The 22971-nt window shown below is 46.6% G+C and overlaps 2 protein-coding genes across 2 annotated transcripts; both read right to left on the reverse strand.

Annotated features, from left to right (window-relative positions):
• Positions 1 to 703: 703 nt before the first annotated feature.
• Atp5f1e (ATP synthase F1 subunit epsilon) lies at positions 704 to 3865 on the reverse strand. Its single transcript, XM_052723410.1, has 3 exons — positions 3730 to 3865; positions 2134 to 2260; positions 704 to 852 (listed from the first exon to the last, which is right to left on the reverse strand). The coding sequence occupies exons 1-2, from the start codon at positions 3759 to 3761 to the stop codon at positions 2137 to 2139; spliced, it is 156 nt and encodes a 51-aa protein (XP_052579370.1). The 5' UTR covers positions 3762 to 3865; the 3' UTR covers positions 704 to 852; positions 2134 to 2136.
• Positions 3866 to 5143: 1278 nt separating this feature from the next.
• Positions 5144 to 14361, reverse strand: Prelid3b (PRELI domain containing 3B). The gene is made up of 6 exons (XM_052725107.1): positions 14159 to 14361; positions 9427 to 9595; positions 8392 to 8481; positions 7363 to 7433; positions 7158 to 7260; positions 5144 to 6028 (listed from the first exon to the last, which is right to left on the reverse strand). The coding sequence occupies exons 1-6, from the start codon at positions 14188 to 14190 to the stop codon at positions 5906 to 5908; spliced, it is 588 nt and encodes a 195-aa protein (XP_052581067.1). The 5' UTR covers positions 14191 to 14361; the 3' UTR covers positions 5144 to 5905.
• Positions 14362 to 22971: the final 8610 nt, after the last annotated feature.

Below are 22971 nucleotides of genomic sequence, written 5' to 3' on the forward strand. Positions count from 1 at the left end.
AGCTTGGATTCCAGTCCTTTCTCTGCTCTTGAGAAGTTACGACATGCAGTCAACTCTGCAGTGGCTCTACTCAGCCAAGCGTATCCACGGAAAACAAAACACTTTGTTCCTGAACACTTAACTAACAAATGAATGGCCATTCAAACATGATCTGACTGCCCTACCCACTGAGCCTAGACTGGCCATTAGGAATCACAGGTTTTAATTGCAGTTCAGCCATCAACACAGGACACAAGGTATTGACCGGCTTTGCCTCATTCCCGGTGAGAAATGCACCCAGAAAATAACTAATAAAAGGTGAAAAGCATTTTGTCTAGATAAATTCTAATGTTAATGGCTCCGCTCTACAGGTTTGTGTGAAGTGAGATGAGTTACACAATTTGTTCCTCTAATGTGTGTTCTAATTGTTTTCATTGGGTTACGGGCTAATCGGAACCACCTACAGCCACTGCTTTAATGTGAATGCAATTCAGAGACTAGAGACACCACAACCTCCATGACAGTGCCAAATTTTCATCCATTACGCCACGACAAACAGAACGTTCACTGTGATACATTTAAACAGTGGTCCTGGTAGTTCACTGGTCATCAGATATTAAGCCCTTTCATCCTTTTAAGAAACTCTGGTTCATATGGTCACACTCATATGACTATGTGGAGAATTCCTATTTAAAAAAAAGTACAACAGAAACAAAACCCAGCAGAGAGTAAACCATGTTAATTTATTGGCATAGTCAATTTATCAACAAGGGTAGTTTTGTCCCCAGGAGGTGAGGTTGATTTCAATCTGCTATAACAGGTACCCACATGTCTTCACCTTGACGATTCAGCAGTTCATGCTTCAGTCAGGGCCTAGGCAGAAAAGAGAAAATGCAACAGTTGCTAGTCTGCAGTGCCTTCTTCACATCCACCATCAACGAGAGAGCCTGCCTGCAGGCACACAGCCTGCAACAGACACACCCTTGAGTTAATCACTTCTACTGTGACAGCTCTGTCCTATAGCCTCCTGCCCTCATGCTGGCGGACTGGGGTCCTCCCTGTTACAAGACATTAAGACAGGGGCCACACTTTGTTTTTAGGAGCCAGACATGCCTTGCTGACCCCGAGCCTCCCACAAAGTCAGGAGTCAGCCACAGACGGGCACAGTGTGACTGCAGGTGAGATGTTCTCAGCTCCCTGTGGAGAAGAAACAGCCCAACATAAATGAAGTTTTACAGGTCCAAAATCTGAGACGAGACAGACCCAAGAAAAGGGGCTCAGTTCAACACATGCACTCCTTGGTTATAATATAATATTTGTAATTCAAGATAAAAATGAAAAGTGCTCAGGGGAGAGTTTCAATCAGGCACACTGCTCCCAGCACAGACTTTGGAGCATGGATGTCATGGGCTGTGCTGCTGCGGGGCGGACACATTTCAAAAGCAAAAGCAAATGAAATCTGAAGAACATCTCTCTGAAAACCTGCCTTGCTTATCTTTGAAATAACAATGTAAATAAAGTAGCTGGGAGATCAAATCAGTCTGGAGCACCACAGTCTGAACTCACGACTGTGCAGAACTGCTTCTTCATGGCAGAGGACTGCAACTTCACATCCCAACACCTCTGCACTGGTAAAATGAGCCAGGCTCTCTGAAAGCATAAGGAACTCAGCAGAACAGGGCTCATCCAGGGCGAGCAGCCCTTCCTGTTTAATAACATGGCAAGACCCTGCTTGCAGGTGTACCCGTATGTTCAGGAAGAAGGGATGTGTGAGGGCAGCAGCAGCCATGGGGGAAGGAGCATGCAGAGAACGGCCATTTCTCAGGCTCCTGACCCGTTACATAACTCCAACAGCAATTACAGTTATTTGATTTTGTGCAGATAGATGAACCAGGTTTAATTAAAATAAGGTGGTTCTCTATCCGAGGATTGCTAACTGCACTGAAAATCAATGTGCCAATTATTCTGCTTGTCAGGGCTGCACAGGGGCTCTTTCATCATGTCAGGCGACATCTAAGACCTGTACACTCCAAATCATCCCTGCAGTAACCAGTGTCCAAAGCCACCAACTGGGAGGCAGAGTCTCAAACTAAAGTGAGTTTTGGTAAGCTCTCAAAACTTGAAGAGGCAACCCCTAACAAAGCAGGGACTCACCGGCTACTCCTTCCTCACTTTCACGATCTTCACGCTGCTGCCGGAAGTCTTCTCAGCGTTTGCTTTGAACTCGGTCTTCAGGGCGTCCCTCACTGCTTTCGCACAGATCTGGGAGAACCGGATGTAGCTAGCAAAGTGAGAGAGGATACGAGGCTTATTACCAACAGCTAGACGGAGGTGTCATGATGTGTGCTATCTTGGATTTCTTCCCATACTCTTAGTTTTGGCTGGTTACTCACTATGGCAAAATTGGATTGAAAACTGGGAAATACCAAAGAATAATCTCTACAAAGGAGACAATCAGAAATGTGCCCCCAGATTAGCTGGTATTTGACTTAGAGATCCTAAGTTTTCTTCTTGGCACTGTATCTTTTCATATTAATTTAAAATGAAGGATTTTTTAAAAATCCCACAGTGTAGGAAACAGAGCAAAATGTGAATAGCTCTCACATGAATGATTCCCCAGCTCATTTCTGTATTTCAATTGTTTTAGTTACATTATTCTTACAGAATATATGCTGTAATATATATTTTATATATAAATTAGAAAGAAATATAATTTATAAGAAATATAAATAATATATTATATATATAAATTAGAAAGAAAACTTTTGAATTAAAACAGTGCTTTTTATGGTCAATTATCTAAAGGCATTCTTGAAAATATTAGATTTTGCCTCTTGTCTGTCACTGAAAATACCTCCTAATCAAGGTTTCCAAGCTGAACGAGAAGTTCTCAGAGAACATCAACTAGCAAAGGGGCTCGCAGGCAGCTTCCTGTTTGGCAGACAGACTTCCGTCTGTCAACACCTTTCTCTTCCAAAATAGTACTTTTCACTTTTTACACTTTCTGCAATCAGGGATGGGTGGTGGCTGTGTCTCCTGCTTTAGAATTTATTTGAGGGGCTCAGGAGCAAAGGGCTTGACCTTCCCTTTCCTTGTGCACCTGCAAAGCAACAGAATAAAAATAATACCTGGCCTGCGAGGGGCTGGGAGGAGGGAAGCGAGGTGTGCAGGTGTATGGATGCCATGGGAGCTGGCTTTCCATGTGGCACTTACTACAGGCCTACCATCCTTTCCTTCTACAAAACCTTGCTCGACCTCTGTCAGGGCCCTGGGCCACTCACTTGTGGCAGGGCCGTGAGTATGACTTTCTGGAAGGAGACTATCAAGGTGTACTACCTGGAGCAGGGAAACCACGTGTCACACCTTGACCCACAGCTCCCATCACAGATGGTGGGTGCTAACATGGGCTGCTGCAGAGCTCTCCACAGTTTGGGGGCTTTCACTTTTCTCCACGACTGGGAGAGGTCACTGTGGTCACGACTCGTGTGCCCTCCTTCTGTGCAGGTGAGGAGGGCTCCGGCCAGCGTGGCCAGCCCTAGGGTGCTGTGCACGTGCCCTTCGCAGCGACCATGCGGGTGCCGCAGGCTTCCTCCCTCGAGGAGCGGCTACCTCAGTTTGGGGCCCGTGACCCCGTGACCCCGCGGCATGCCTTGTCCACGGCGACGCCATCTTGGCGGGTGGCCGCGTGGCTCGGCCGTCGCGCCGGCCTGCTGTGGCGGGCCGGGCCTCCCCAACGCTGCCCGGGCATACCTGAGTCCAGCCTGCCGCCAGTACGCCACCATGGTGTCGCGAGCGGGGCGTGTCGGGCAGAACCGCTGGGTCGCTTCAGAGTCGCCTCAGACGGGACCGGCCGCAGGAAGGTCAGGCCGCTTGAAAAGCGGAAGGGGTGGGGCGCGGACCCGCCAGTCACTGCCTCACCCCGCCCTTGTCAGGGTCGGGAGCCAATAGGGGCACCGGGCGCGCACGCCCATTGGCCGAGCGGCTTCCGGAAGCCGCGGCCGCATGGACACCTGGGAAAGCGAGGCCGCTGCGTCCCGGTCACCTTCCCAGGTGTAGTGGCAGAGGGCGGAGCCTCTCGAACCCTCGGTCAGACAGCCAAAGTTTCAGTCCCCAGGTCAGGGTTCTAAGGGGCAGGCCGGTGACCTCCCCAACTTCGCTGGCTGTGCATTTGTATTTAGACAGCCATTTAAGACGGAACTGTATTGCAAACTGAAGTTTTATATAATTTTAAACTGAATAAAATTTTAAATAAAAAACCATTAGGGTATCGGATCCTTTCCAGAGCAGGTGTGATTCATAGAAACCACACCAGATTCTTTGTCCAACACTAACATTTAGTAGTGTTCTGCTTAGCTGGAATGTTATTCCACTTGCCAAAACTAGCTTCGTTTAATTCATTATATTTAACCTGCTTTTATAAATGTCCAAAGAATTCTTAAGCTAAGCAACCCTTTAAAGTAGGAAGACAAGAATTTTAAAGCCATTTAAGTCTCTGTGGTTTTTTTTTTTTTTTTTTTTTTTTTTTTTCGAGACAGGGTTTCTCTGTGTAGCTTTGCGCCTTTCCTGGAACTCACTTGGTAGCCCAGGTTGGCCTCGAACTCACAGAGATCCGCCTGGCTCTGCCTCCCGAGTGCTGGGATTAAAGGCGTGCGCCACCACCGCCCGGCTGTCTCTGTGGTTTTATATTGCATGTGTATTAACTAGTCTCTCTAGGAAAACCAAGAAGCCCATCCCATAGAAGTCAAAGGCAGCCATCCCCGACAAGACACAGTAAGCATCAACGCAGACACCATTAGTGACTGACAATCTGTGGCTTTTAAAGCCATTCTCTGGCACCCCAAACCAGCATCAGTCTTCCAAGTGTTCCCTCAGGCCACTGTGTTCCCCCCACCCCTTCTGTTCTCACCCAACACCCTGGTGTTAAAAGTACCGCTGATCTAGGTGACAGTGATCTAGGTGACATTTGAGTCTCAAATGATGGACAGCTCTTCCCGTAAAAAAGATGTTTTGTGGTCATAATTACCCCCAAAAGTAATTATATTCAAATAACCTGACATATCATGTCTTAGCAATTATAAAACCATGATTTTGACATGTGGCAATTTATAAGTTAAGTAAATGTGAAATGCTAAGAGATGTGAACAGCTGCTCTTTTGTCTCAGGGTTCTGTTTAAGAGTGATACGACACTCAGGTAATGACTTTATTTTCTCAGTTAACATAACCAGCCCACAGTACAGCATGCAAATCACAAAGTACAAATTCAAGAAGGGAATGCCTTTACTAAGTCACAAAACTTTGGCAAATCAATACAGTACCCGTTAATACAATAAAATACTATTTTTGCTGGAGTCAGAGATTACCTTAGTGATAATTTTCACTCCAAAAATATCATTTAAATCCAAATCCAAACACTGGTTTCCAATAGGGCAAGTTATTTTATACAAATTAATGTCACTTGAAATTATACAATTTCTCTTTTTAAAGGGAGTTCCTCATGCAGGTGGTTCTAGTTCACCACATCAGTCAACTCTGTAGACGCCAGGGCAGCTGGACTGTGTTCTGGTTGGTCCGCAGCCAGGTAGTTTTCTAGTACCTAAAAGGTTCTAAGATTCTCCCTAAGGAGACTCGATCAACATGGCTTTCTTCTAAGTACTTACACAACAACAAACCAATCCGTTAATTGTTCACATGGACACAAGACTCTCCTCTAGTCAGTCCCTCAAGCCCTCCCACCACAGACGATCACTTTGATAAGAAGCTCTCCATCTTTTGATCAAAAGTCACAGCCTTACCCCAGCTCATTAAAAAAAATAAAAGAAAAAAAAAAGATCTACCTAAAATAGCAGTATCTTTTAAATAACAAATAAATATGATGTCAGCCTGAAGAGTCCTGGGGGCCCTGTAGCTGCACACCAATTTCCATTGTCATTTTTCTACCAACGCTGCTGCGGCCGCCATTGGTGTCCTTATGCTTCCTCTTGCTGATGCTGTCAATTCTTCAATTTCGGCGTTCAGTTTGTGTATCACCCATTCCATTGCTTCTCGGCCCTGAAGAAGTACAGGAATTTATTGTTATGAGAGCAAAGGCGTATGAAACGAAGATGGCAAGCAGGATGAGGGGTGCTACAGGTTAAACCTCAAGGACAGATCTCTGGCCCTTGCTTTCTTTTTCTTTTCAGTTATTATTTACCAGATACCAAAGGCTTGAGCAATTGGCTTGATCCAGAAGCCAAATTTTATTTTGTATGCAGAAGATGTTCTAGAAGAATGTACGGCTGAGTGGCAGGATGTCTCCCTGACTGTGTGACTGGAGTGGTCAAGCCCCTTTTCTTTGTATCAACACTGCAGATCAATCATGCACACAGCCCCGATCTGGTCCTTGACCTCCCCTCCCCCGCCTCACTAGCCCTCTTCCTTCCTAAGGCTCTACAGTTTCTTGAGGAATGAAGGGGGAGCACTTCAGGCTTCCTGTTGAAGGGCCTTTGCACGTGCAGCTCCGCCACCCGAATGTTCTTCCTGAATACTGCTTGCACCAACTCCTTCCCTCTCAGCACTTGGCAAAAACATCAATTATCAAACACTCATTAAACACTCATGCCTGCCTTTACTTTTCCTTTCCTAGCGGAGTGCTGTGTGATTAATGCTGCCTTCCTGAGTCCTCTGATGGCAGAGCACATTTGTTTTTCTGCCTGCGTATTAAGCGTGCCTTGATGGAATGACTCGATGAAACATGTCAAAGAAACAATGTGTTGGGCATCTTCCCCTAAACTTACTGTTTTAACATGGGGGTCATTCCAATGGAGTAACAAGTGGGGGGGGGGGCTCACTATTTTATGTACAAGACACACATGTGGCATGTGTATCAGATAATTTCATGATGGTAATCAGAAGTAAAAACGTCTACAACTGATGGGCATAACAAACTATTGCCGAGGACCAGCACTTTCAGCAGACACAGCACTGTTCACATCCAAGCATGTCTACAATGGGCCAGGCCTGGGCTGCTCTCGACGCTGGCGTGTCGACAGAGGTGTGCTGGACTCCAGAGCCCACACAAATACTGCCTAATGTTCTGCCTCTCCCTCCAGAGTGGTCAGTCAGCTGCGTTCAGCACAAGCCTTTACAGGTAGTGAACCTGGGGTGAGGAGCACTGAGGAGATGTGCCCGGCCCACTTACTTTGTTAGCGTTGGAAGAAATGGTGCTTGCCATGAGTCCTTCAAGGTAGCTGCTGAGGCTGACCCCTTTTACAGTGATGATGGCTTCCTGGGTCAGGACAGTTCTAGCAAAACAACCCACAGCTTTAGATGACTCATGGTTGATTTTCAAAGAGCAAGACACAAGAGCGCTTCACCGAGTCAGACCACCACCCCGCCTTACTCACTTCTCTGGGTCCTGGGGGTGCGGCCTGTATGTGAGTCTCTCGTCTACGGAGACCATATTTGTAAATGAGATCTACAGGGGAGGAAAAAGTCAGGACACTTTGGAAACCAAGATTAGAAAGATTTCTAAAATCAACACACAACTCTAAATCTTATTTACTAAATGCACAAAAAAAACTTAAAATAAACCATCTTGGCATTACTGGGAAACTATAATTTAAATTTCACTATTATAATTTATACTTAAATTTCATCAAACTTTTATTTGGACAGGGAGGTGGCTCCACAGGTAAAGAAAAGTGTTTCCCCTAAGCCTGATGACCTGAGCTCTATCTATCCCCTGGTAGGAGAGAGCTGACTCCCATGGCAAGCTGTCCTGACCTCCTTCACATGGTTTCCTGAGCATGCCCCTCCCCTATACTCTAAATGTAAAAAAAGAAAATGAATTTAGGAAGTTCAGGGCTAGGGTGTATATAGTACCTCCCCTCCTTTATTATTATTTATTTATTTTTAACTTTAGGATACTAGGGGATTAGACTTGGGGCCACCAACATGCTAGGAAAGTGCTCTATCATACCCCTAGCCTTAAAAATAAATAAATAAGCTGAATGGTAGTGGTGAAGCCTTTAATCCCAGCACTCCAGAGGCAGAGGCAGGTGGATCTCTGAGTTCAAGGCCAGCCTGGTCTATAGAGCTAGTTCCAGGACAGCCAGGACTATATAGAGAAACCCTGTCTCGAAAAAAACAAAACAAAAACTATATATATATATATATATATATACATATATATAAAAATAAATAAAATAAAGGAGCCTCTCTTTATGTTGTCCCAAATAGCCCTGAATGCAATCTGTAGTCATGTTGGCTTTGAATTTGTGATTCTCCTGCCTCAGCCTTCAAAGCAGTTGGACTACAGGCATATACCACTATGTCTAGCCAGATACTGCCTTTTGATAGTATATACTCATGCATATATTTCATTTGTCATCTTAGGTCAAAGAGTGAAGAATTAAAACAAAGGCAGGACTCACGTTAGTGGACTTGAGCTCCATTGTCTTTCTTACCGGGTCAACTACAGAATGCTCTTGCACGTACGTTTTCGTTCTTGCGGCACCAATAAGCTACAGGCAACACTACAGTTAGTAACCAGAGTTTCCAGTCAAGCACATCCATCTTTCACTTTAAGGTATAGATGTATTAATTATGCTGAACCAAAACCTATTGGAGGTAACAGGGACTTGCACACAGAGGAAGCCAAGACTGCCATATGCCCTACTTAATGACTTCACCAGAGGCAATCAGTAACCAGGTCGCTGATGCTGTGATGTTATACTCGCCATGGTATGATGCTGACACAGGGAAAGGGACATCTGGAAGTCAGAAGACCCCGGGAAGCACCCTGTCTAGCAGGGATACCGCATCAGTCAGTGTCTCAAGCAGCCCAGGGAGAAGCCCTGCCCCACCAATTGGCTAGATAAGAAAGTAGGCCTCACAGCTGAAGGGGCACATCCATAACAAGTACCCCTCCATGGATGCTTCCCAAGCCCACCCTCCTCTGCTGTGGTGGAAAGCAGGCTCCTTCCTCTTCTGAATAGAGACCCAATACAGAAGCCTGGATCCAAGCGCCACCAGTGTATCACACCAACTGGCATTCTAGTTTGTCACTGGTTCTATCAGCTCACCAAAGCTTGATGATTTGTCATAGAAACAGAACTACTTTTACATGGGGAGAAAGTACCAGACCATGGCCTAAATGTTGAACAGCAAGCCAAACACAATTCTTGTCATTTAATGTTCACAACCTACAAGGGCCTAATGTCACCTAATAGCTAGGACCCAACCATTGTAAATTCCATGATAGGCCTCAGACTGGAGCAAAAGCAGGAAAAGATGTGACCCCTTCTCCACTGAGCCAGCTTCCTACAGCCATGGTACCTTTAGGAGGACTGAACAGTATTTCTAATTCACCACTTTCTTAACTCCTTTATTAGGATGTAATTTCAACATGGCATCTGAATGGAACATGGTAGAAGACCCCAGCACGCTCCCAGGCAGGGTATACTTACGGACTTCACAATGGAAGGCAGGCCCCACTCTGTGCTGAGGAGTCTATGGCTGTGCAGCTTTCCAGAGGGGTCGACATGTCTGTCTAACACATCAACGCCAACCACACTTGGGTTCATGGGGTTTGGGTATTTCTGCATTGCAGCTGTGGTAACCATTTCCCACGGGTGGCTGTAGACAAACCAAAAATGGCGGATCAGGTAAGCCATTTTTCTACCACAGCAAGGTGTGCTTTAGAATGGCAACAAGTTATGTTGGGAAATAACTTTTGGAGGCATTGAGCGATGACGATTTTTTAAATGTGTACAGATTTTAGTGTGTCCAGAACACAGACTGTATGGCACACCAGATGCCTAAGAAGCAAACCCTTAGAGAAGCATGCCTCTCACTCAGTCCTTGCTTAATCTCTCCTACCTACCACTATCCACAGGTAAGAAGAATCAACAATCCAGAAAAAAATGTATTAAAAGATGATGTTTAATCTTGTGTCTGACCACAGTTCTGTTGTGGAATATTATTTTAAGGTTTATCACTTTTGTTTATGTTGTATTTAACTCTGTGAAGCTGTGTTACTGTGCCTGTCTAAAACACCTGATGGTCTAATAAAGAACTGGCCAATAGCAAGGCAGGAGAAAGGACAGGCAGGGCTGGCAGGCAGAGAGAATATATAGAGGGAGAAATCTGGGAGAAGGAGGAGCCAGAGAAGGGAGAACCCGGGGCCAGCCACCCAGCGACATAACTAGCAAGCAAGCCATGGAGAAAGAGTAAGATTTATGGAAGTTAGAGAACAGGAAAAGCCCAGAGTCAAAATGTAGATGGGATAATTTAAGATAAGGCAAGTGGCTAGAAACTAAGCCAAGCAAAGGCCAGGCATTCATAATTAAGAATAAGCCTCTGTGTGTGACTTATTTGGGACCTGGGTGGTGGGACCCCAAAAGAGAGGAAAAACAAAACAAAACAAACAAACAAAAAAACCATCATACCATCGATTTATGATTAAGCACTTTCTATTTTGTTTTGTTTTTCTTTTTAAGACGGGATTTCTTTGTAGAGTCCTGGCTGTCCTGGAACTAGGTCTGTAGACCAGGTTGGCCTCGAACTCAGAGATCCACTTGCCTCTGCCTTCCAAGTGCTGGAACTAAAGGTGTGGGCCACTGCCACCCAGCTGATTAAACATTTTCTTTATCAGTATAAGTAGCACCGTCCGGTTGTCATTATCTTTCCTCCAAATCTGGCTTCAGTTCTGAAAAGGCCACTTACTAGGAAGTGCCAAGGATGTAATGACTTACCGTGAGCACCTGCCCATCACTCCAGTGGCTGAGATCTTGTAGCTGCTTTACTTTCTTGAAAAAGGCCACAAACCTACTCAAAATGTGCCACACTCACACCTGCCTTCTGGGTATAAAAGGCACTCACTTTTCAGGAAGCCCAGACGAACCCAGTCAGTACCAAAGCTGGTTGGTCCATCTGTAGTCTGACCCCACCCCTTCTTATACTATTCATCTGTGCCCTTGCTCTCTGGAGATGGATTTCAAGCTACACCCGCAGCCACAAACCACATTGCTCTTGTTAATCTAAAAGCAAAGCAGGTGGGCATTAATCCACTTCAGTTTCCTGGAGAACCAGGCTGACAACTACACCTTGTCAACAGAAGAAAACCTCAACCCCCTTCATTTTCCAGAACCATAGACAACCAGTGACATGGGTTTCAATGTTTTCATTTGGTCAAGAATCTCCTATAAATGAGCCTTCATTCCTATTTCATCTCAAGCCCCATTCCACAGTCAATGCAGGTACGTAAGCAGAAGCTTCATAAATCGAAGCAGCCCCCAATGGCAGTGATTTGGCCAAGCCCTGATTGTCACAGAGGCAAGTATCTAAAATGATAATCAGACAAGGCCCTCTCTGTCAGGAAGCCAGGTTAGCTGCCTTCCATGCACTTACCTGTGGTATTGTGTTTCCCAAAATATTGTGTACCTTAATAAACTTATCTGGGGTCAGAGAACAGAAAAGCCACTAGTTAGGCAGTGGTAGCACACGCCTTTAATCCTAGCATTCCAGAGGCAGAAATCCATGAGTTCAAGGATACAGACAGGCATGGTGACTCATCACGCCTTTAATCCCAGAAAGCAAGCCTTTAATCCCAGGGAGTGGTGGTAGAAAGCAGAAAGGTATATAAGGTGTGAGGACCAGAAACTAGAAGCATTTGGCTGGTTAAGCTTTCAGGCTTTGGAGCAACACAGTTCAGCTGAGATTCATTCTGGATGAGGACTCAGAGGCTTCCAGTCTGAGGAAACAGCACCAGCTGAGGAACTGGCAAGGTGAGATAACTGTGGCTTGTTCTGTCTCTCTGATCTACCAGCATTGACCCCAATAACTGGCCTTGGGTTTGATTTTATTAATAAGACTCTCTAAGATTCCTGCTACATTTACCTCTTACTTCTCCCTTTCTGAAGAATTAATAAACGTCCTGGGGCTGCTGTGCTTTACTGCGGTTTGCCCCTCTGTGCTCTCCAGGCCAACTTTAAACAGTACCGATGACCTAGCTCAAACCTTACCTAGGGCACACACCATGATCACTAGTGTTCCAGCAATGAGTTCTGGCTTTATTAGTAAAAACATGATTATGTGAAAAAGACCCCGGCAGACATTCATTTAGAGCACCAAAATCCTGGCCACAGCTGGCTGACCTGTCCAATCTCACCCCTGTAAATGGGAACACTGTTAACTGACGGAGGTGGCAACAGTTATTTTGGACTCTTATAAAAGCTGTGCTGGGACATACTGTTCACTCAGATGCTGGAAGACTGAACAAGTGATTCCACACTGAGTGCTGATAATATGCCACGCCTCAGAAGCGCCCAAAAAGTCCAAGCTGTGCGGATGAAGAATGACTTGGGGTTCTGCTTGAGAGCAATGTTCTCAACATGGAACCATGGAAATGGACAGACAGCAGGACTGCAACTCAGGAGGTGAAGTGAGAGGTTCAGGGGCTCCCGTGTCTGCCATTCTGTTTCCGGAGACTCTACCCGCTAAGCAGTCCGGGCTGCTCGGCACATACTATGTAGTTCTGTGTTCAGGCCAGCCTCAGACTCATGGCAATTCTCCTGCCTCAGGCTCTGAAATGTTAGGGTTATAGGCATGCAGCACATCCTGCTTGAGATATAGGGGTGCCATAAGTGTGTGTGGGCTGGGCCCTTGATTGGGTGGCTCGGCTATCTGGAGAGAAAGCAGTGCTGGGTCTCTCCCAGGGTACCGACAGCATTTATTTGCAGATCTGTCTTCTAGGAGACAGGCACTGGAGCGACAAAAAAGACTAAGATCACGCATGAAGAGTAAGACGGAGAGGCCGAGGACCAAATTTCACTGAACACACACACTGGTAGAAAGGTGAGGAAAAGGTTCAAGGGCAGAGGAGTGGAGAGAGGAGACAAGCTGAGGAAAGAGTGCTGAGGACCGAAAGGGAGGAACCAGTTCTGCGCATGGGACTTGTTGCCAGCAACTCTAAAGCATTCAGATCCAGAAGAGGACAGGGGTGTAGAATCCCTTCTTCTGAAATAGACTATCAAAGGCTGTGACCGGGTTAAAAAGCACTCCAAGGACTACAGCCCTATGGCCCCACAGTCCCAAAAGTGTTGATTCCCTTCTGGTTCCAGTATTCTGTCCTTATGGGGCACAGGAGACCCTCAGATGCAGCTGATCTACTATGGAAAAATGTTTACAACTTCTTTTAAAATTGCCCTCAATTTTAAAAGTATTGGCCTGCAGAGATTAAAACACACCACAAAGCTACACTATTAAGGCAGTGTGGCAATAAAGGTGAAATGAAAGAGCCCAGATCATCTGGAAGTGAATTCAAATGTTAAGTCAACGATAATTATGATAAGGTAACATTTTACAATAGAGAACAGTGGGTCAGTCAACCAAGGAATGCTAGAACAAGGGGTTAGCGAGGGGGGAAAGCCCCGTGGTATCTCGTATGTGGCACTGTGAACCTGGGTAGTGTAATTCCCAACACACCACAGTCTCTGGTCCTGTTTTCCATTACAAGTTCAGAGAACCATAAAGGTACGACTGGGTGTGATGGCAGAGACTGGCTATTTGCTCAACTGTCATGGCTCATAGAATGGGAAACCAAGGTCACAAATTATCTGGAAGAGCAAGCCCTGGTCTCCAGACCTCTGGCTGTTTCTCAGGCTGACTGTCACCAAGGTTGGCATCATGGTGGTATTAACTGAGTTCATCAAGAAGAAGAAACTCCACCTGGATAGACGGCTACCTGGATGTCCGTGGGAGGTCCATGAAATGGGGGGCCTCAATCAGGCCACCCTGGACCACCATGGGTTCAATTAGGAAACCCCAGGGCACTGTGAGGCCGTCGGGTATCAGTCAGGGCACTCCAGGCCACCGTGAACCCGTCGGGGTTCCGTCAGGCCACTCCAGGCTACCACGAGGCAGTCGGAGCTCAGAACACCCTAAGCCACCATAAGGCCGTCGGGGCCTAGTGCTTTGCGACCCCTGCCGGGAGTCACTTCCGGGTCAGGCCCGACGGCCCGCTCCTGTCTTCCGTCAGTGGCGGGGGGCCCACGCCCGGGGTCACGAAGGCCCTAGCTCGGCATAGGGTCGTGACCTTGGCGGTCCCCGGGGGCCGGGCTCAGCCCGGCTTGTTCCGTCACACCCGATGCCAGGAAGCTCCCCGACGGCGCCGGAACCGGTAGCTGCGCCCACACTCACTCAAAGACGTGCTCCGAAGTCCAGATCTTCATGGTGCCAGCCGCCTGCCCGGTGTCCCGCGGCGTCCCGGGACGATGAGGCACAGAAGTTCACCGGCCCCGCCCCGTCCCGGCCGGCCGGCCTCGCAGCGCGCAGGCGCCGTCGGGCCCAGCGAGAGGGCACCCGGAAGTGCCGTCCCGCGGCCTAGCCGAGCCGGTTAGGCCCCGCCCCTCGGTACAGCCAGGCCCCGCCCCTCGCGCTCGGCACCACTAAGCCCTGCCTTCGTGAGGGCTCAGTGCGCCGGCGCAGAGCTGGGGAGCTCGGAGGCCGGCGGGCGGGCGCCGTCCTGCGCATGCACGGACCTTGGCGGCGGGACATTTTGCGTTTGGCGGGTTCCTGAAACATGTCAAGTCTTCTCTTTGGACGTGGCCAATCCTGGCGGCGTTCACCAGAGCACACTTTCTCGTGATGTTGTCTTAGAGAGTTAGTTCCACCTTTTACTTAAAGCCAAACAATTGTGGGTCGCAATCAGCGCTGTGCCCATTCTCCTTGCCAGCCCCAGGGGTCGTGACTCTTGGTGGGACAGGCTGCCCATCCACCAAGCAGGGACCACTGTCCAGCCACGGGAGCAGTCGACGAGCCTGGAGGCCTAGACAGGGTTGGAGCAGGGGCCACCGGCCCAGGCAAATTACTCTGGGGTCATAGGTCATCCCCAGCACCATACCTCATTGATGCCCACACCCTCCTGTGCATCCACAACTTCCTGTTACATATTTCTTAGCAATTACCTCTCTGAGATCATCGTGTTTATCTGCTTAACTCCCACCAGAAGTCAGCCCCAGAATGCCAGGTCTGGCCTGTCTCCAGGATGGCCCTCGGCGCCTCTGGATAACAGAGGTTCAAAGGTGATTGAAAAATGCAATAATTATTTGAGTAATGAATTAGTTAAGCCATCTCGTTTATCTGCTTGACTTCTAGTCTGTAGGCACCTGAGGGTGAGGCTCTTGCTAGGCTCGTTCAGTGATTTCCTCCCTGTACCTACCTAATAATTACAGATGACATTCGTGAGTGAATGACTAAGTGAGGGGGCAGGAGCGGATGGCATGTGGTTCTATTCAGAGATTCACCGGGTAAGGTGGACGAACTGCTTGGCTTGGGTTTTAGGTATAGCTTCCCACCTCTGCTCATCCTGTTCCCTCCATCCCGTGCCTCCCGACTGAACAATTTGCTATTTGAAATGACGGTTGGAGGAAAATCTTGGTACTTAAGGAGCTCCTTAGAATTAACTGTTTCATTTTTGTCCCTAGTTTGTTCAATTGTTAAAAACAAATAAAAGGTTCATTTAGGAGGGCAGATCATTCTTTTTTAAATAGCCAACGCCATTTAATTTTTTAAAAAACAGAAAAATTACATTAGATGGGAAGGAAATAATATGGTTGGTAGCTGCTAAGTGCAGTTGGTGGTACCTGGGCTTTTTTTTTTTTTTTTAAATATTCAGGACTTTGAGTGGTTTCTTGGGGAGGTAATGCTTTAAGGGCTGCTGAGAGGGGCTCAGCCATGATTAAGATGTGTGAAGTTATTGTTGCTGGATGTTACTGGCTCTGGAACCATCTGTACAGAACAGTCTGTCCCTGATGCCCTGGAGCTTTGTGAAGCTATTCTCCAGAAAGCAGTCCTATCCTTCCTGCCTTCCTTCCTTCCTCCCTCCCTCTCTCCTTCTCTTCCTCCCTTCCGAAAGAATGTTATTCTGTCCCGGAGTCCAAGATTTTTATTTGTCAAAGTCATACCAGAAAAATGACTTCTTTTCCACTGCACTCCTAAACACCTTTGTACCTATCTACTGATTTTGCTTCCTACATCTGGAGTAGTGGGGATGGAGGTCTGGGGCCCAAGGGTCTTTTCTGTGTCTCCCTGTGGTAAAATTGATGACAACGTTTTGGAGTTTGGAGAACAAGAGCTTCTGTCACTACCTCCTAGAGACCTGCTAAGAGGCTCACTGAGGGAGCAAAGGCAGGTATTTAGACCCCTAAGCACTATATTGTTGATGGTTCCTCTTACTGAAAGAAAAGTCATTGGTAGGTCATTAACTTGATTTGAAATGAAGTGTTTGGCTCCTGTGGGTCTGGCCCAGGGATGATACCTGTCCCCACTCCCTTTGGTGGGATATCCTGCCCAGGCTGTGGCTGGGAGGAAGAATGCAGATGTGATTCCCACTTGTTAGGAGCTTCACAACTGTAGTTTGGGGAGCCAACTACAAGTCAAGAGAAAACTAGGTGTTTGGAGAGAAAGGTCTGGACTGTGAGTAGTAACCTCAGGCCTTACTGAGATTGGGAAGAGGGGCACCAGACATTGGCTTTCGAAGAGGTGTGTGCAAGCACTGGTGTTAGTGGATCTCAGGGACAAGCCCTGACTCTGCCTCTGACTGAGCCTTCACTCCTTTGATTTCTAAGCTTCACTCATTTGCCTTCCATGTTTGACATTTTGCATCATTCTTATTCCATCTGATCCATTGTTACTGAATTTTTTTTGTATCAGTGTGGTATACAATAATCCATCATTACCCATAGTTTTGTTTTCTGTAATTCTTTGACCATCCATGGTCTACTATAGATAGTAAATGAACATTTCCAGAGGTAAATAATCCATGAGATTAAATTGCATGCCATTCTGAGTAGTGTGATGAAGTCTTGTGCCAGCTCACTCTTCCCTATCCTGGACATGTACCAGATTGTTGGACAGAGTGTCCATGCTGTATGGACCACCCACCAACACAAATCATCCTTCTCCAGTGTATTCATGCTGTATATACTACCCACTGATGTAAATCATCCCTCTCTAGTGGGTCCATGCCATGTACACTATTCATCTGTGGTTCCAGGAATCCACTGTGGGTCTTGAAACACATCTCAGAGGACAAGAAGCCACTATTGTAATTATATATGTATTTGGTACATGTCCCGTCTCTGTCACAGAACTGACACCTTGTGATTTCCCGAGTGATCCGAGTATCTTGTCACAACGGATTCCTTTAGATGTCTCAGTTCACAGTAGAGATGGTGATAAGATGATGTAGGTGGGATAGTACTAGCTTCAGGATGGAGCCAGACATGGGAAAGGACAATTGAGGGCCAGAACCTTCATCCGTGCTCCCAAACCTCCAAGGCAGAGCCAGAGATAGAGCTCTACAGCATTATGGACAAGGAGATCTGATGGGCTTTGGGTTGGTGAGTACATTCCCAGGCTGGGAGGGTAGTGTCCCTGAACTCCACAAGGATAGAAGCTCCTGTGTCCTGGACCCTTGTGGACCCTACCCCGTGAACTTCTCCGTCTGACTGTTTGTCACTATCCCTTATTATACGTGAAGGGTTTTCCCCTGAGGCCTTACAGACATCCTAACAAATCATAAATGCAAGGAGGGCATGCCCAGAGACATAGTTTATAGCTGGTCACCCAGGAGTGCAAGTGACCAGGTGGAAGTTGAGATCAGAGATCCAAAGACAGCAGAGGTAGGGGCAGTCTCAAGAGATCAGGTGCTTATAGCCTGCTTCCAAGTAGAGTGTCCTCTGGAAAACTGCTGCAGGCGTGTGACCTCCCCCCAAATCCAGTGTTTGTGTGGAGAGAGCAGTAAGAGGTGACTCTGAGAATCAGCTCTTTTGTGTAACTACTGTGCTTCCAAGAGATGGCCGGTGTCTGCGCCAGCATGGGCTAAACATATGCTAAAAGGTAGCAAGGCCCGCAGTCCTGCCATTCGTTCTCAGAGTGTCACTCACTTTGGGATAGACTGGTGCCCACCTTTACCTTTTCTTCTGACCCTTTGGGCAATGACCTTCATCTCTAATTGCCATGAGGGGTTGGATTTCCTTCCCTGTCCTTTAAAATGGACATGTTATCTTTTATCCTATTTTGTTGTGTGTGTGTGTGTGTGTGTGTGTGTGTGTGTGTGTGTGTGTGTGTGTGTGTGTAGGTCAGAAGACAACCCTGGGTATTATGCTCAGGTCTCTCATTGGCCTGGAACTCACTAATTAGGTTAGGCTGGCCAGCAATCCTCCAGTCCCAGGAATCCTCCTGTTTGTGCCTCTGCAACACTGGAATTAGAAGTATGCACATTGCCATCCATGCCTATAGTGTGTGTGTGTGTGTGTGTGTGTGTGTGATATTTCCGTGTATGCATTTGTGTTTGTGTGCAGAGGTCAGAGGTCAATGTCAGGTATCTTCCTCTATCATTCCCCATACTTCTTTGGAGGTAGACTCTCTCACTGAACCTGGAACCCACTAATTGGCTCTGCTGTTTAACTGGGTGCCGAACATTTTCACGTGGGGGTTGGGAGTTGTCCTTGGGTCCTCATGCTTCTACAGTAAGAACTTTATTGACCAAGTGTCTCTTCAGCTCCTTGATTCATGACAGAAATTGCTCCTGATGGACTCCAGACCATTGCTAGCCTCATTCCCCACATTAACTGCTCTGGGCAGCTTCCCCATGGGGCACGGGGCAGTTTGGAGACATGGTTGGTTGCCTCCACTGGTGGTGCAGTTGCTCTTGGCACCCAGTGGGCAGAGGCCAGGATGGCTGCTCAGTATCTCCCAAGCACAGCGTGGTGACAGCCACCTCAAAACAAAAAAGAATGTAGTTCCAAATGTCAATGACATCCCAGGGTAGAAATCCTGGTGTGTGGCTGGCAGGCTCTGGTAATCTGGTCCGTTTACCTGGCTAGCTTGGATGTTCTGCCCTCCTGCTTCCCAACACCACTGCACTTTATTGCGGTATGAGCAAACTGACACCTGTGGCCATATACTTCCACACCCTTGGACTTCGAGCCTGGGTTTTCTGCTCCCTGAATGTACTCTCCCTGTATTTACTCTCAACAATCTTACCTTTGAAGTTCTGTTCAAATACTCCACTCCTTAAAGGCCTCTTGGAGGCGCCTTTCATGGAACTCTGTCTGCATGAAGCCCACTCTGCTGGTACATTGCCTATCATCACGCAAGGACCACACTGTCCACAGACACAGTTTAAAGGACAAGCTCCTGTGTCAAATATACGGAAGTCCTTCTTACCCACTCTTCATCTTGGAGTCCTTTGTCACATGGCCCCACAAGGAAGCTAGGATCATTCTGACATGAAAATATATTCAATGCCAAACAATTGCCAGCTTGCAGCCTGGCGGAAACCCCAGGCTAGACCCTCACCTGCTGACTCACTTTTCTCACTGCTCTGATCAAAGAATCCTAAGAAACAAACTAAAGGGAGGGAGGTCTTGGCTTAGTTCACGTTTCCAGGTTATAGTCCATGTGGGAGCAAGTCACAACCACAGGAGTGAGGCAGCTGGTTACATTTTATCCACAGTCCAGAAACAAATAAATGAACAAAAACCTAAAAGGGGCTGGTGAGTTGGCTCAGCAGGTAAAAGCGCTTGCTTCAAAAGCCTAATGACCTGAGTTTGGTCTCTGGAACTGACAGACAAGAGCCGGCTTTGGTGGGTTGAACCTGTAAAACCAACATTCTATGGCAAACTGGGAAGCAGAGACAGGAGACTTGTCCAGAAGCTTGTGGGCTAGCTGGCTTAGCCTGAAGTACAAAGCAGAAACATGAGAGAGCATGCCTCAGCCAGGTGGAGGATGAGAGTGAGCACCTTCTGAAGGTTGTCCTTTGACTGCCACATGCCACATGAGCACTATGGCATATGCGTGTGTGCGTGCACACAGAGTACATACATACACAAAGAGCAGAGAGCAATGGATGCTTGTGTTCAGCCCACTTTCTCCTGTCTATACAGGATGAATGATGTACCCATAGCAGACAGGTCTTCATACCTCAATTAACCTAATCAAGAAAACTCCCATAGGCATGCCCAGAGGCCAGTCTCTCAGATGATTCTAGATCTCAAGTTGAAGATCACTCTAGAATTCTGTTGTCCTATACCAAGCTGGCAGTTACTACTTGAAGAGGAAGATAATAGGTCACCCCACCCCTACTCCCATGAGGGACAAGATTAGTGTGCCATGAAGCAGTGACTTGAATGATGACTTGGGAGAGAACTTTGGGGGAGGGAATAAAGTCCTTGGATGCTTCTGCAAAGACATCCATGACTGGAATTGGCCTGTGAAATGCAAATATACTGGAAACACACCTTTGCAATTGTGGGGGGTACAGATTATGGCAGAATGAGCCATAATCTTGACTCATGAATATAATGCACACTTGTAAAGCTACAATTCTAAGTTTTATTTGTTTATAGATTTTTACCTATGTATACTGTAATATATCTGTACCACTACATGTATGTATATGTACATGTAGAAATATACTACCATAATTTTATACCTATTTTTTTCATGTTAAAGTCTCAGCTAGGACTTTTTTTTTTAAACAAAAGTTAATTCTTTTCATTATTTGTTTTTGAAGTTAGGTCTCACTATGTAGACCAAACTCATAGGGATCTACCTGCCTCAGCCTCCTGATTGTTGGGAGTAAAGTGTATACCACCATGACTGGCAACAAAAATTAAATCTAAAACCAGTATACGAAAGAATCTTCATTACGACATTTCATATGTGCACATCTCTGTGCCAGGCTCCTACTCACCCTCCACTCTCTTTCCTGCCACACTCCCTTAGAAGAGTTCATATTCTGCTTTCATGCTGTATATATGTCCCTGTCTAGTTAAATCTATTGTATTAATCGGGGTTCTCCAGAGGAACAGAACATAGAGAATGAATCTATACATACATATAGAAAGGGGATTTATTAGAATGGCTTATAGGCTGTGGTCCAGCTAGTCCCACAAGACTGTCTACCAACAGAGGTTCCAGAATTCAGCAGTTGTTCAGTCCATGAGGCTGGATGTTTCAGCTGGCCTTCAGTATACTTCAGAATCTGGAACAAGAAGGCTCTACTGTCAGTGAAGGAATGGACTTGTCAGCAAGAGTGAGGGCAAGCAGGCAAAGAGAGCAAGCTTCCTTCTTCCATGTCCTTTACATAGGCTGCCAGCTGAAGGTGTGGCCTTCATTTTAAAGATGGATCTTTCCAACTCAAAAGATCTGTAATAAAAGTGGGTCTTCCCACTTCAAATGATTTAATTAAGAAAAAAAAATCTCTCACACATGTACATAGCTGCTTGAGTTTTAGTTAATTCCAGATGTAGTCAAGTTGATAACCAAGAATAGGCACCACATCTGGTTTCTGTATGTGGCAGAAAATGTGATGTTTTTATATTTCTCCCTCTGTGGTGGCTGATCTTGGTTGCCAACTTGACCACATCTGGAATCAACGAAAACCCAAGCAGCTGGGCAAACCTGTGAGAGTTTTCTTGATTGAACTATTTGAGGTGAGAAGACCTACCCTAAATCTAGGTCACAATTTCTGATGGCAGCCTACATAAAAGGACATGGATAAGGACCCTTTTGTGTTTGCCTGCTTGCCCTCACCCTCACTGGCAAGTTCATCTACCCTGTTGCTGAGGCACTCCTTCCCTGGTATTAGAACCTACTTCTTTAGGATTCCAATGTAGACTGAAGACCAGCTGAGACATCCAACTTCATGGACCAAATAAAAAGCCAGATTCTTGGCCTTTCCATCAGGAGACAGCCATTGTTGGACTAGCCAGACCACAGCCTGGAAGCTACTCTAATAAATCTCACACATGTTCTTTCCATTAGTTCTGTCCCTCCTTCCCAGTGTCCTCTTCGGTTCCCTCCTTTAGGCCCATCCCCCCTCTCATGATTCCAGAGCTACTCCCATATCATATATGTGTGTATAATATCATCCATGCTGTATGTACCTATGTATTTAAATCTGGAGTGCAGGAACGAGAAGAAACATGGTGTCTGTCTTGCCGAGTCTTGCTTATTTCTCTGGCCATCATGCTCTTAGGTTTTCACAGATGAATAAAACCGCCAGCTACTCTTGGTTTGTTTGCTTGCGTCTACTGTTCACTTGAACTTTTGGTTTTGATTTTGAATGAATTCATTTTGGAAGGGCTTCTTGGGTACCACCTTCACACCCCAAGGGAGTCTTTTCCTTTCTTTCTCTCTCTCTCTCTCTTTCTCTCTCTCTCTCTTTCTTTCTTTCTTTCTTTCTTTCTTTCTCTCTCTCTCTCTTTCTTTCTTCCTTCCTTCCTTCTTTCCTTTTTAAAAATTTATTCTTCTCTCATATATTACACCCCCCTCTTCTCCCTGCCCCTCCCCTCCCCTCTCCCCCAGATTCACTTCTCTGTTTCCCTTCAGGAAAGGACAGGCCTTCTAGGGATATCAACCAAAGGTGACATAACAGGTTGCAATAAGACTAGGAATATACCCTCAACATCAAGGTTCGACGAGGCAACCCAGGAGGAGGAAGAGTCCCAAAAGCTGGCAGAAGAATCAGAGTCAATCCCCATTCCCACTGTTCCGAGTCCCACAAGAACACCAAGCTACACAACTGTAACATATGTGCAGAGGACCTAGGTTAGACCCATACAGGCTCCCTGATTGGCAGTTCAGTCTCTGTGAGCCCCTAGGAGCCTTGCTTCGTTGATTCTGTGGGGTTTCTTGTTTGTCCTTGACCCCTCTGGCTCCTATAATCCTTCCTCACCCTCTTGTGCAGGATTCCCTGAGCTCCACCTAATGTTCGGCTGTGGGTCTCTGCATCTGCTTCCATCAGTTGCTGGATGATGGAAGCCTCTTTGATGACCAGTATACTAGGCTCCAATCTAGAAGTATAGCTGAGTTTCATTACAAATCATTTCATTGACTTTTTCTTTTTCTTTTGCCTGTCATGTTTGGTTCGATCCCAGGTTTCTGGGCTATCCACCCTTTGGGTCTTGGTCCTTCAGGCAGTTTCAGGTGTGAGCTCCCTC

Source organism: Peromyscus californicus, unplaced genomic scaffold (assembly GCF_007827085.1).
Source record: "Peromyscus californicus insignis strain IS unplaced genomic scaffold, ASM782708v3 Scaffold_7__1_contigs__length_154581171, whole genome shotgun sequence".
NCBI lineage: Eukaryota > Metazoa > Chordata > Mammalia > Rodentia > Cricetidae > Peromyscus > Peromyscus californicus.